Source organism: Eutrigla gurnardus, assembly GCF_963514095.1.
Source record: "Eutrigla gurnardus genome assembly, chromosome: 16".
Classification (NCBI taxonomy): Eukaryota; Metazoa; Chordata; class Actinopteri; order Perciformes; family Triglidae; genus Eutrigla; species Eutrigla gurnardus.
The window spans coordinates 6642711-6654877 of NC_139927.1; the positions used below are offsets into that span (position 1 = coordinate 6642711).

General features: G+C 44.7%; 1 protein-coding gene across 1 annotated transcript in view; it reads left to right on the top strand.

Annotated features, from left to right (window-relative positions):
* Nucleotides 1-12167, top strand: part of nbas (NBAS subunit of NRZ tethering complex) — a 140044-nt gene that overhangs the window by 11280 nt on the left and 116597 nt on the right. The window contains exons 9-18 of the mRNA XM_084030177.1: nucleotides 585-683; nucleotides 3004-3142; nucleotides 3242-3307; nucleotides 3408-3536; nucleotides 4061-4124; nucleotides 4626-4819; nucleotides 6494-6760; nucleotides 10261-10386; nucleotides 10647-10798; nucleotides 10900-11037. Coding sequence (XP_083886303.1) covers nucleotides 585-683; nucleotides 3004-3142; nucleotides 3242-3307; nucleotides 3408-3536; nucleotides 4061-4124; nucleotides 4626-4819; nucleotides 6494-6760; nucleotides 10261-10386; nucleotides 10647-10798; nucleotides 10900-11037 — 1374 coding nt within the window. The remainder of the gene's footprint in view (nucleotides 1-584; nucleotides 684-3003; nucleotides 3143-3241; nucleotides 3308-3407; nucleotides 3537-4060; nucleotides 4125-4625; nucleotides 4820-6493; nucleotides 6761-10260; nucleotides 10387-10646; nucleotides 10799-10899; nucleotides 11038-12167) is intronic.

A 12167-nucleotide genomic window follows, 5' to 3' on the forward strand; every position in this document is an offset into this window, starting at 1 on the left:
TGCGCCAGCACGTGTGTGTGTGTGTGTGTGTGTGTGTGTGTGTGTGTGTGTGTGTGTGTGTGTGTGTGTGTGTGTGTGTGTGTGTGTGTGTGTGTGTGTGTGTGTGTGTGTGTGTGTGTGTGTGTGTGTGTGTGTGTGTGTGTGTGTGTGTGTGCGCGCATGTGCTCACACATAACCCCCAAACGCTTTACTGTGGCATAAACACCTAAACGTCTGGAAGAAGTTAAACGTTTTTGTGCTCTTCTTTCTTTCTTTCTTTCTTCTTCTTCCCCCCTCTCCCCGTACAGTTTACATTGCATTACATTCCACATTTCCCAAATTAGATACGCCCACACAAATTAACATGACATCTCCTCTAGCACCACTCTAATTTAGATTGCCCACTTAAATTAGATTCTATATTTTGCCATGTCTCATTTTAATTGGAGCCGGGATTTGAATTGCTCTGTCATCTCAACCCAAAACAGCTCTGTGGCACTATTAACATTTTACACATGATTGTTGATGTGCTGGGGTTCAATTATCGGTGACTTGTCATGTGATGATCCTATCTCTCTCTCTCTCTCTCGTTCTCTCTCCCTCAGTGTGGGAACCAATCAGAACTTCCAAGAGAACCACAGCTTCACTTTCTCTTCTCACTACTCCCACGGCATCACCTCGGCTATTTACCACCCTGGCCACCGGTAAGTTAGTTGTCCACCCTCTCAACCTCAAGTGCTTGAAGAATCATCTAAATATTTTGAAAAATTAAATTTTTTTTACCAGCATTTAAACTTTTAAGCGAGCAGTGGCTGCATAAGTAATGCCTGTAGCGTTCACTTGACACCCTCAGACATTTTATTTTCTCTTGTGGCCTCCGCAGTTCAAGTCTACTTCTATTACAACAGTGTTTCATCAAGTGTTGTTCATCTATTTATATTCAAACATCTACAGACATCCTTATAAATCCCTTGAATCAATTACAAAAAAACCCCCACTGCAGACGATGCCGCGTGACGCCATGTACATCTCCAATATCTGAATTTGGAAGTAGCCGTGTAATTTCAAACGCTTTCATCATTTGACATCTAGGGGCTATTTGAGTAGAGGCCAATATGCTTATAAATATGTATTTTATTGATCACCTTGCTAGAACGCGGTGTGAATTTACTGCATTCCAGTTAGTGAAACTTTATTTTGGAAAAATGAAAAAGAATATAGTTGCTTCGCTGATAGCTTCTCCAGTTAAAACATCAAATTAATAACAGGAACACATCATGAAAAATGTGCCATAAATATCGGTTGATGACGCCAGGAAATGAAGAAGAAATATTGGGCTTTTATGCAGACATTCTTGCCCTGGCAGAAGATGTTACATTATGGAATGGGGCCAGTTGGCGGTACTCGGGAATAAATGAACACATCATTTTAATGCAGTACCTGCAGGAATTGACTATAGCTGTCTAAAACGTCCTTGGCCCCCTTCTCGCCACGTAGCATTCAAAGGTTTCGGTTAATTATGTCTGGCTCGCACCCGTGGCCTTACTGTTTTTCACCACGCTCTCCCCCGGTCTGCACAAACCAGATTTAGTTTGGCTGGTGAAGCTTGGTTTGGCAGCTTAATGGCTTTTGGCAGCTACTGTCAAGTGTTTGCCAATTGATAGATGAGATGAAACTTTAATGATCCCCGTGTGAAAACTGGGTCAGCAACAGAGAGAATAGGATAGAGGTAAGCAAAAGGCAAGGTGAGAAAGCTGGATATGGAAACATTTCAACGGCTGAACCCCATACCGTATAATAATGGCGATATAACGCGTTCAAACAGAAGTGATTACCGGTGGCGGTTTTAAACGAAGTGGCGCCCAGATGGGATTATTATTACTCAGAAATGTTTCCAGATGCGCAGTTAGTTTGCGGTGTTTTCATTATTAGAATGACAGAGTTTATGCCCTGCATGTATGCGGAAAAAATATGCAGCTGTGCATCAGGGATGCGGCAAGTAGTCTAACATCTGTTTTAAAGATCCCATTTTGTTGAAAGTGGGGTTTTTATGCCCTTTTTTTTTATTATAAAGCAGGTCTAAGTGCTATATAAGTACTGCAAAAGCATTGAAATGCTCCACCCACGGAGAAAAACACAGTCCCTATTCAGAAACTGTCCCCTTTTTTCAACGAGCTGTCAGAATGTTCTTTACACTTGTGATGTTACAAGTGTGCAATATATAGATCATGTCACAGTTTTCATTGTAAACAACCTCAATGTGCATGAATTACATCAGCTGGCAGGAAGTAAACGTGGACCCCAGCTGTTGCCTAGCAACAGAAATGTGTTGGAACGTGCTAAAACGGAGCGTTTCAGAATTAGGGTGAATACAGATACCTTCAGACAGATATGAGAAGAAAAAAAATCAAGAGGTTTTTGAACATAAAAGAATGTGAGCGTGTTCGAGTAGAAAAAAACAAATCCAAGCATGAACCTGGAAACGGCATACGTCTCCCTCAACGCACCCTTGTTACACAGCACACAGATGAAGTGGCTCCTATCAGACGTGAGCTCCTATGTTGACACAAGAATTAGCCATCACAATCACTTCATAAACTCTCTCTCTCAGCTGTTGCCTCTCACCAAATGTCCGACCTCTCTGCACCAGGGGGCAGTGTTGAGCTGGTCAGCGCTGCTGGGCAGTACTCTTGAATTCCTGACCATTGTCGCATCTGTTCTGTTTTCGCTGCAAAGACAGACCCCACGGGTCATTGTGGAAGTGTTTGTGTCTAAAAAAAACAAAACAAACAAACACAAAAAAAAAACATTGATTCCAGCCAGACTCTCGCCTCGGATAGATAACTTTTTAATCCACTGCTTTGCGTAATGGCTCTTCAGTAGTGTGAAAACTCACTGATGCCCTGGCTTAAACCCAGGCTGAGGGATGAGCTCACAGTGACCACCTCAGTCCGCTGCCCTTGCTATGCAAATTGGTTCGTCAGGGACAAACAATCACGTAGGTGGTGTGTGTTCGTGTGTCAGATTGCTGCTGGTGGGGGGCTGCGAGTCGGGGGACGACTGCACGTCCAAGGCCTCTCGCTATGGGATCACGGCCTGGAGGGCTCTCTCCGGCTCGCCGCACTACAAGCAGGTCACCAGCTATGAGGACGACGTCAGCGCGGTGAGGAGACCACACACACGAGGTCATGCACGAGTGAATCTATCTAACACACACACACACACTCATTGTATTGAAGCTCTTCTTGTCTGTGTCTGATAGAATCAGAAGAGGGGTTTCTTCAAGATCCCCAGCTTCAGATTGTTTTCCAGACAGGGGGATGAAAAGGTACCGCAGCTTCCTGCCTTCGCCTCATTTAGAATTGACAGGGGATTAATGGGAAGAATCTGGCCCAACTTGTGTGTGTGTGTGTGTGTGTGATGTCCAGGACGGTGTATTCCGCATGAGCCTGAGCCCTGATGGCACCCTGCTGGCCGTCACCCACTTCTCTGGTCGCTTGTCTCTCTGGGACGTCCCCTCCCTCAGACAGAGAACCACATGGAGCCAAGACCAACAGGTAGACCTCTAAGCTGTGTTTATGTGTGTGTATTCATGCATGTTTTTTTTTGTGTTTTTTTTTTGGCACGTATGCTGAGTAAACCTGTGTGCATTGCAGTTGTGTGGGCTGGTATTATTTGGTGCATTAGATGCTTGACTGAATGTATTAATGTAATCTGTCTCTGGCCCAAGCATGAGTGTGTGTGTGTGTGTGTGTGGAGAGAGGGATTGTGGGTGTGTGTGTGTGTGTGTGTGTGTGTGTGTGTGTGGAGAGAGGGATTGTGGGTGGGTGTGTGTGTGTGTGTGTGTGTGCGCCCATTAGACATGAAGTGAGGTGGCTTAGAGACAACTTATATTTGCAGAATGTTTTACCGATTTATATGCAGCGGGTGTGTATGTTGTTCAGTCTGAGCCTGTGTGTGTGTGTGTGTGTGTGTGTGTTGCTGTAAGTGTAAACAGGGTTAGCAGATTAATTTCCCCCTCCCCTTCTCTTCTTTTCCTCCCTTCCTCGTTGGTCCCTCCATCCTCCGTTCCACCCCGCAGCCAGGATTTGAGGAGATCAACCCAGAGTGGAAGACATCGCTGGAGAGAAGGAAGAAAATAAAAGGTAGTTTGGACCCGAAGGGCTAAAGAGAGCTGACTTTGTTGCTGACGCAGCGTTGCACACTGCATTCAATTTAATGATCTTTGACATGTCTTATTCTCCGAATTATACAGTTATTTAGACGCACAACCATATAGTATCTGCCGAGGCCAGAAAATAATTTCCTCCTTCACAGTGTCCAGGCTTGGGATTGTGTGTTTCCTGTGCTTGTGCGATTGCCTGTACGTGTCTGTGTGTGCGTTTCTACCCAGCTTTAAGGTCTTTTTGACAGTTTTGGGGCAGTTTTGACAGCAGTGACAGCTTGTGTAAGCAATAATCTGTGCGAGTCTTCATCTCATGCATGACAAGTAATGAATATGTCCACGCATGTAAATGTTAATGGGAAACCAAGATCCCAAAAGTGCACAAAGCACATTCAAGGAAAAGTTTTTATGCAAATCTCCATCGGCTGCTGTTCTCTGGCTGATTTACAAAGTGTGTATATATATATCTATTGTGTCCCAGATAAGGAGCAGTATTTCCCACTAGTGGATGTGAGCTGGTGGAGTGACGTCGTGTTGATTCTGGCCCGCTGCTCCGGCTCCGTCACCGTGTCGTCGGTTCGGACGCTGCGCAACCTGCTGGGGAAATCCTGCGAATGGTTCGAGCCGTCGCCTCGAGTCACCGCGGCGCACGACGGCGGCTTCCTCAGCCTGGAGGTAAACGTTGCGACGGTGGTGAAGTGAGCAGACACAGGGGCTTTGTGAGTTCTAGAATGGCATGTCAGACTCATGTAAGCACCTTTTTAGCTCTAGTCATATATAAAAGATCTCTGGCCTTCAGCGCTTTAAATGGCCAATATTTTCATCCATTTTTCGAAAACTGCCTCTTCGGTCCAGGGCGGCGGAGGGCTGGAGCCTGTCCCAGCATGCACTGGGCAGGAAAAAGGGAGTCAGTTCTTTTGCTTTAATTATTAAAGATTTAAAAACGAGAATTGCTTCTGAGCGCACTCTTTCTGATGCAGAGTGGGTCGGGTTGTACAGTAAAATCAATGGTTTGTGATTGATTCTTTCTACTACCAGCTGATGTGATTCCCCAAAGGATAGTTTTTTTCATTGTGTAACAGCACGCGTGTGTGTGTGTGTGTGTGTGTGTAAAACGTTAAATGCGTGTGATGATGAAATATGTATCCCTGCCTCTTTATCCCCTAACAAAGACTCTGATATCGCATCACCCTCCACTTTTATTCCCCTTTTTCTTGTCTTTTTTTCTCTCTGATTGCACGGAGAGAGAGAGACAAAAAGAGAGATTTCTCCTTACCAACCAGCTGCCAACTTTTTGGCAGGATTTCATCAGCCAGCTTCAGCATGGGGGTTGTGTGTGTGGGGGTGTGTCTGTGTAGCTGAATCTAAAGTGGAGGGTTTGTGGGTGTTTGAATTACCTTGAGCGTGGGGTTGCATTGCGATGTGTGCGCGTCTCCACAGATGTGGGATGATGATGATGATGAGGATGATGTGACCTTGTGGTGCTTAGGACAATTATATGTGCATCTTCCTGTGCGTGACGAGTTGGAGAAGTGCAGCACTATGGAAACTGCCTCGGCTCCTCATTGATTAAGGCACTTACAGGTGCTAAATGTTTCATAAACCCTGACTGGGAGCCCCTCAGCTGGAGGCCAGTGAGCTAAAACCCAGAGGGGCATATTTAGAAAATATGAGGACTCGGCTGCAGCACGGGGATGAAGAATAGGCAAATATCCCCTCACCTGAGGCAATCTTAAAAACTAGGTGCTAGTCAAGACAAGTTGGAGGAAGTAGTCTGGACAGCTTGGATTTAGATTTGTTTTTATCGAGCAGCCTGACCTTGCTGTTGTTTTGTGTTTTCGACAGCCTGCTGATCTGGCATGCGGGTGCTAAATTAATTGTGTTTACCAGCTTAAGCAAAACTGTGCTGCATTGAACTCCACGCTGCCATGATTTTCCATTTCTCACTTCCTGCTGGCAAAGACGTGTCCACACGCACCATCAGAAAAGTCATTCTGGGCAAAGACTATAAATCTGTCTCAATCATGGGCAATGGGCGTTCTTCTGCTTTTGCAGCCCTCACTTTATGTCGCGGGCCAACAAGACAGATGCATTTTGATGTAAAGAGGCAACTGTGCCTTTTATGATCACATCCAAGGCATATGTTGGCAGTATAATTCAAAGTTATGTTTAAATCACTTGTGTATTTGTTTTTTCTGGTACTCTGTTCATCAGTTCCCTCGTGCATCGTTTTTTAATCCCTCCGCTTCCATCGCTCTTAACGTTTGTTGTCTGTCCGTTTCCCTGCATCCCATTCGTGATGCTATATATGTATATGAGATATTTTTTTTTTCTTTTTATCGCCCACAGTGCGAGGTGAAGCTGGCTCAGAAGCGCGGCCGCCTGGAGAGCAACCTGGGCGGCGAGGACGAGGAGGGCAATGACGGCGGAGACTCCGACTCGGATGAAGAGTCCTCGGCCAAAGCGCGTTACTTCGGCTACGTCAAGCAGGGCCTGTATTACGTGACGGAGATGGAGCGGTTCGCGCCGCCACGGAAGCGGCCCCGCACCGTCACCAAGAATTACCGGCTGGTCAGCCTGAGGTCAACGACACCAGAGGAACTGTACCAGAGGAAGGTAGGCTTGTCGATGACTGTATTAGTATGTTATGTGCAAAAGCAGATGCTTAATCAAACATCTTGAAGCACTAAACGTCTGCATTTTGTTCATAGCTTTGAATTTTGGCTCAACAGGTCAAAGTGCATTGCTTTCTGTTGATGGCAGGTCAGAACTAAATTGGTATAAAAGAGTGAAATATCTCAATATCTATCAGATGAATTGCAGTGGGGTTTTCGTACACGCATTCATGCTCCCCAGAGGATGGATCCTGGTGACTTTCCATGTCGTGCCACTGTGGCATTTGTGTCATTTTTTTGTTTTGTGGCACCTGCGTTCAACCCCACTGACTGAATTGTCATCACTTTCCTGATTTAATTAACGCGTTTTCCGGCATCGTCAGGTCAAATTTGTCTACTTTCGTGACTGACCGATAACCCTGCAGAATTCTATGTCCCCCCCAGCTTTGACTATGATTTGTGTTTACTGCTAATTAGCAACATTAGCATGGCGACATGCACACTGTGCCCAATTAGGTCCTCACAGAGCCGCTAGCGATAGCCTTTGAGGTTGGAATGAATAGCCGGCCGGCCGGTCGGTCGGCCCCTGAGGTGCTCGGCGACTCCGTGGAGAAGCCACATCGCCGTATTCATATTTCATAATATTCACGTAATTGGTATGACCTGTCTGGAAAGGTACTTGGATTTGACACGTCCCCAGTAGGAGTCCGCAGGATGGGGATCTCATTCCGAGTCACATTTCTGTTAGCGACGGGATCGTATGTGCTTAGCGGAGAACGACTTTCCTCGGTACTCGTGGCGTCATGTTTGGGTTTCTTTTAGCTCGGCTATCTAAACAGCAATTATAGAGCTGATGTGCAGTCCTCCGCCGCACGCGGTGTGATAAATCTCGGCAAAGAAATTGATATTACCTATTTAATATTTCAAAGATACTCCATCCCTAATTACGCCACAGCTTTTGTAAGGCCTTCATCATATGCAAAGCGATACACGAGCCACATGGGCCTCACTCCTAATGCCATTAATCATTTTTTCTTTAACATCAATCAATTCTCTTCAATGGTGGATATTATATTTGCCACGATTTCTTTTCTTTTTTTCTTTTTTTTCAACGCTTAATTTAGCAGCGACTGAAGGAAGACATATGAATCTGTTTGGTCACTGACTGAATTATAACGGGCTGATCTGCAAAAAAAAAATACAGCTTTCTGACTAAATAAACGCCGTGCCAGCTCAGTGAAGTGCTGGTTTCGTTGGATCGGCTCCAGAGTGCAGTTGAGGAGAAATGGAAACCAAGCAAGATGCTCAGACTGCTTTAAGGCTAGTTCCCGGGGGGTTCTTCTGAAATGCTAATTGCTGCATTAGAAATATGGCTGTTGTTGCCGCTCGCTACAAATTGCAGCAAAAGACAACAGCGCGCTCCGTCATAAAGCATAGTGTCGGCTCTCAACGGCCCCCACGTTTCGGCGTGCTTCATCAGTCATTTTTATGACCCATCATCTACTTCCTTCTTCATCATTGTCATCATCATTAGATGCCATTAGTCATCGCAATCAATTCTACCAGTGGAGAGTTACAAAGTCATATATCATTATTATCTCTCCGTAACACTTGGTACCCGGTGCAGCACTTCCCCAGCTGCTGCTCTCCTTTAGGAATAGTTTTTTTCTTCTTCTTCTTGTACTCACATGTATCACATGTAGGCGGGTGAATGAACAGGGGAGAAGGGATGTCTGTATTTCTCTGTGTGTGTGCATTCAAATGTGGTCCATCATGTGTATCAGTTCCAGCATATTGCTTGCATCACATTTGAACAGTTTTGACATTTCCAAGCTTCACAATCACTCCGGGAAATCCGATTGACCTGATCTCTCCTCGGAGACTCGCACTCGGTTTGAGGTCTGTGGCCAGTTGACTGTGAAAAGACCAGAACAAGTGATTTTTTCAGGGTTATATCCTCTCGTCTGCCGCCTTGATGCGTTTAGGAGTTTGATGATGCGTTTGGTGGCGTAATACTTGCCTGCGTGAGTAGCACACTGGCAGCGGCTAGTAACAGTGTTATTAGCCAAATCCGGAGAGAGATGGAAGCGGTTTTTGATGTCCTCCTACGTGAGGTTTAACTGTGTGGGGTTCTTATTGCCCTCAAGGAACCACAGTCTGGCTAATGTGTTGCTTTGTACTCCTACACACCGAAAGAGATGGGTTCTCTGTGTGTGTGTGTGTGTGTGTGTATGTGTGTGTGATATGACACAAAAACCTATTTCAGCATTATTATGTGTTAATATGGAAGCCAATTCAATGATAATGATAACAACAGCAGCAGCAGCAGCAGTTACTACTACTGTGTGACGAGACCAACAGGAGCCATTATTTAAACAGAGGAGACATCGCTATAGATATGCTATTTATTTTTTTATGTTTAAATAACAATATCCCATTGTTGTATAACTGTTTATTCACGTCACTTTAACTATATCACTAAGCAGAAAGCGTAAGGGTTTGATTATTCTAAGGCTCCGTCGGATGCTGAGCCTCCCTGCTGATCGTGTCGCCTATCAGCAGATTGGAGTTACGATTGGACGTTATAAAAAAAGAAACCGTCGCCCAACCATTATGTTATGCACTAAAAATACTTCAGTACTGATACCTACAGTGATACCTGGGTTTTGGGTATCGGCTGATCCAACACCAGTGTTTAATTTCTATTCTGTATTCATGTTTAAAGAAACATCAGACTTCACCCAAACTTTCTAAAACAAAATGTAACAAATAAACACATAAATATAAGTTTATTGAGTTGTTATTGTGATATAAAGTCTCTAATATCTGGTTTTGGATCCCTCCGTTCGGTTTTCTTCTTCTGTCCTTTCTTCAAATATCCCCAAATATTCCATTCAGCCATCCTCCTCATCCCTCCGTAGCAGACCCCATCCAGACCGTGTCACATTGCTACACAGATTGAAATCTGCATGTTAGAGCCGCTCCCGTTCAGTATTCAGAGTGCTTACTCTAGATTTAGGTGCAATGGTTCCATAGCGTGTGCTCAGGTTCGTATGAAACTTCTTTGTCTTTGTGATGGAAATAGTGGCCATGGATATTTGTCTGTTTTTTCGGCTCAGATATTTGTTTTGCATGCTGTGTGGTTTTAATTAAACATTCTATTCATTTAATTCTGTTTATGAACACGGTGCAGATGATGATTCAATCAGTAATAAATATAAAAGTACCACACAGAGTATTAAATTAAATTAAACTGATGGGAATTTTCTGCTATCATTTTTTTGTACCGAACCGTAAATTAACATCAGAAATGTCTTAATTAGTCGTGTCTGCTCAAGTCATGGACATCAAAAGGATTGTTGCCTTCATTTCACACACCGACCTCCAAATACGTTTGAATTCGCTTGTCTTTTTGCATTCCTTTCAATGCTTTCTGTTCCACAGTGTGACGGAAGCATGCATGCGTATTGTTGATTGTGTGCATTTTTGTTGATCCCACAGATTGACAATGAGGAATACGGTGAAGCCCTGTCTCTTGCTCAAGCGTATAATCTGGATTCTGACCTGGTCTACCAGAGACAGTGGAGGAAGAGTACCGTCAGCATCGCCTCAATACAAGATTATCTGGTAAGAGCTGGAAGAAATAAGAGAAATTGTATCAGATTTTTGCTGTTTATCACAAAATATTAGACATCTGGTAAGAAATATACAGTATATGTGTGTGGACAAGCAGGGGTACAGCGTACAGCCCCCTTACTCTATTTCACGCATCATTTTTTACCAATTTGTTGCAAATTTTCACACCCGTCCCTCCTTATTCCGTATCGCATTTTATCCCATCATTTCTTCTGAACTCTTTCCCTCTCCTTCCGCTCACTCCCGCCCAGAGCAAGATCTGCAAGCGCTCCTGGGTGCTGCACGAGTGCGTGGAGCGGGTCCCGGAGAACGTGGACGCGGCCAAGGAGCTGCTGCAGTACGGCCTGAAGGGAACCGACCTCGAGGCCCTCATAGCCATAGGAAACAGGGAAGATGGGGGCAGGTAGGACATGCACTTTCTTCATAAAGAGTTTCAACCTGAGGCTCATTCTGCACCTCGTTTTGTTCATCCATATGTACTTTCTATTTCCTTCTTTCTCCCAGGTTTATCATGCCAGGCGACGTCGACGTCGACGACCTCCCCTACGAAGACATGCTGTCGGGCGACGAGGAGCTGGAAATGAAGAAGGAGTGGGAGAACAGGAAGAGACGAGAGCTGTTGGCCAAGGTCGACTTCGGCAGGTAACGACTGTTAGTCAGCTCGGTAATTCAGTCAGACGAAGACAGAACACGCAGTGGGCAGAAATGCTGCCAATGTTCTGAATTTAGTCGAGTTCATTTGAACAAAATCAACATGGCTGGCTAGTGGTTCGAGAGACCATCATTCTGCTGGAGGACCCACGCTCGTTTGGCAAGCATCCGCCTCACTGAAGTGTCCTCGTAGAAGTTAGCAAAGCTTTTTATTTAAACATATAATCCTCCCACAGCATGATAGTCCTTTTTAGACATTTTAGCAGCATGGTATTATATAAGGCAGCGCTGGTCTGTCGCATCATTGATTGGGTGTAGGTTGGTCCACTTTGGATGGATCGCCACAAGACATTCTTTGGTTCCCAGAGAATGAAGCCTGCTACACTCCTTTATCCCTGGACTTTTAACGCCACAATGAGGTTGACATTCTCAAGTGAAATATCTTGACTAACCGTTGAATTGATTGCCGTGACATTTTCTACAGCCATTCAAGGTCAGTAAATGTTGTCCAGTAAATACATTTGGTCACACTGTCTGTGACGTCCTTATCTAACATGGATTATAGACATACTTGCATGCATTATATGCAATGCATTATAACCTGCTTATATTACTGTATTATAATAGTTCTCAAACATGCATAAAGCAATATTCATTGGCTGCAGGTTTTTGGTTCAGAACAGTTCTGGACAACTATGGGGTGGATTGCCATGAAATTCATGGTCCCCAGAGAACGATTTAGTCCATTTTGGATCCCCATCTTGCATCATCAGGTCAAAAATATCTATTTCTACATCCAAAGCTAACGGTATTCCCATCAGCCTCAGTTGTACTTTGTGTTTAGTGTTAATTAGCGAATGCTAACACATTAAGAGGACGTTTACATGGTAAACATTATAGCCGCTAAATATTGACGACATCGCGAGCGTGGCTGCAAAACCGATGCCGCCATTTACCTCAAAGCACCGCCGGGCCTATGAACAGCCTCGCAGAGCCACTCGCAAATCCATTAAAGGATCACACAGCTGCTGAACCAAAGACACAAAGAAGCCAATGCAATTCTCAGAGCCTCTACAAAAGGGGTGAAATGCACGCCAAGCCGTGCTCGCCAAGCCGCGCTC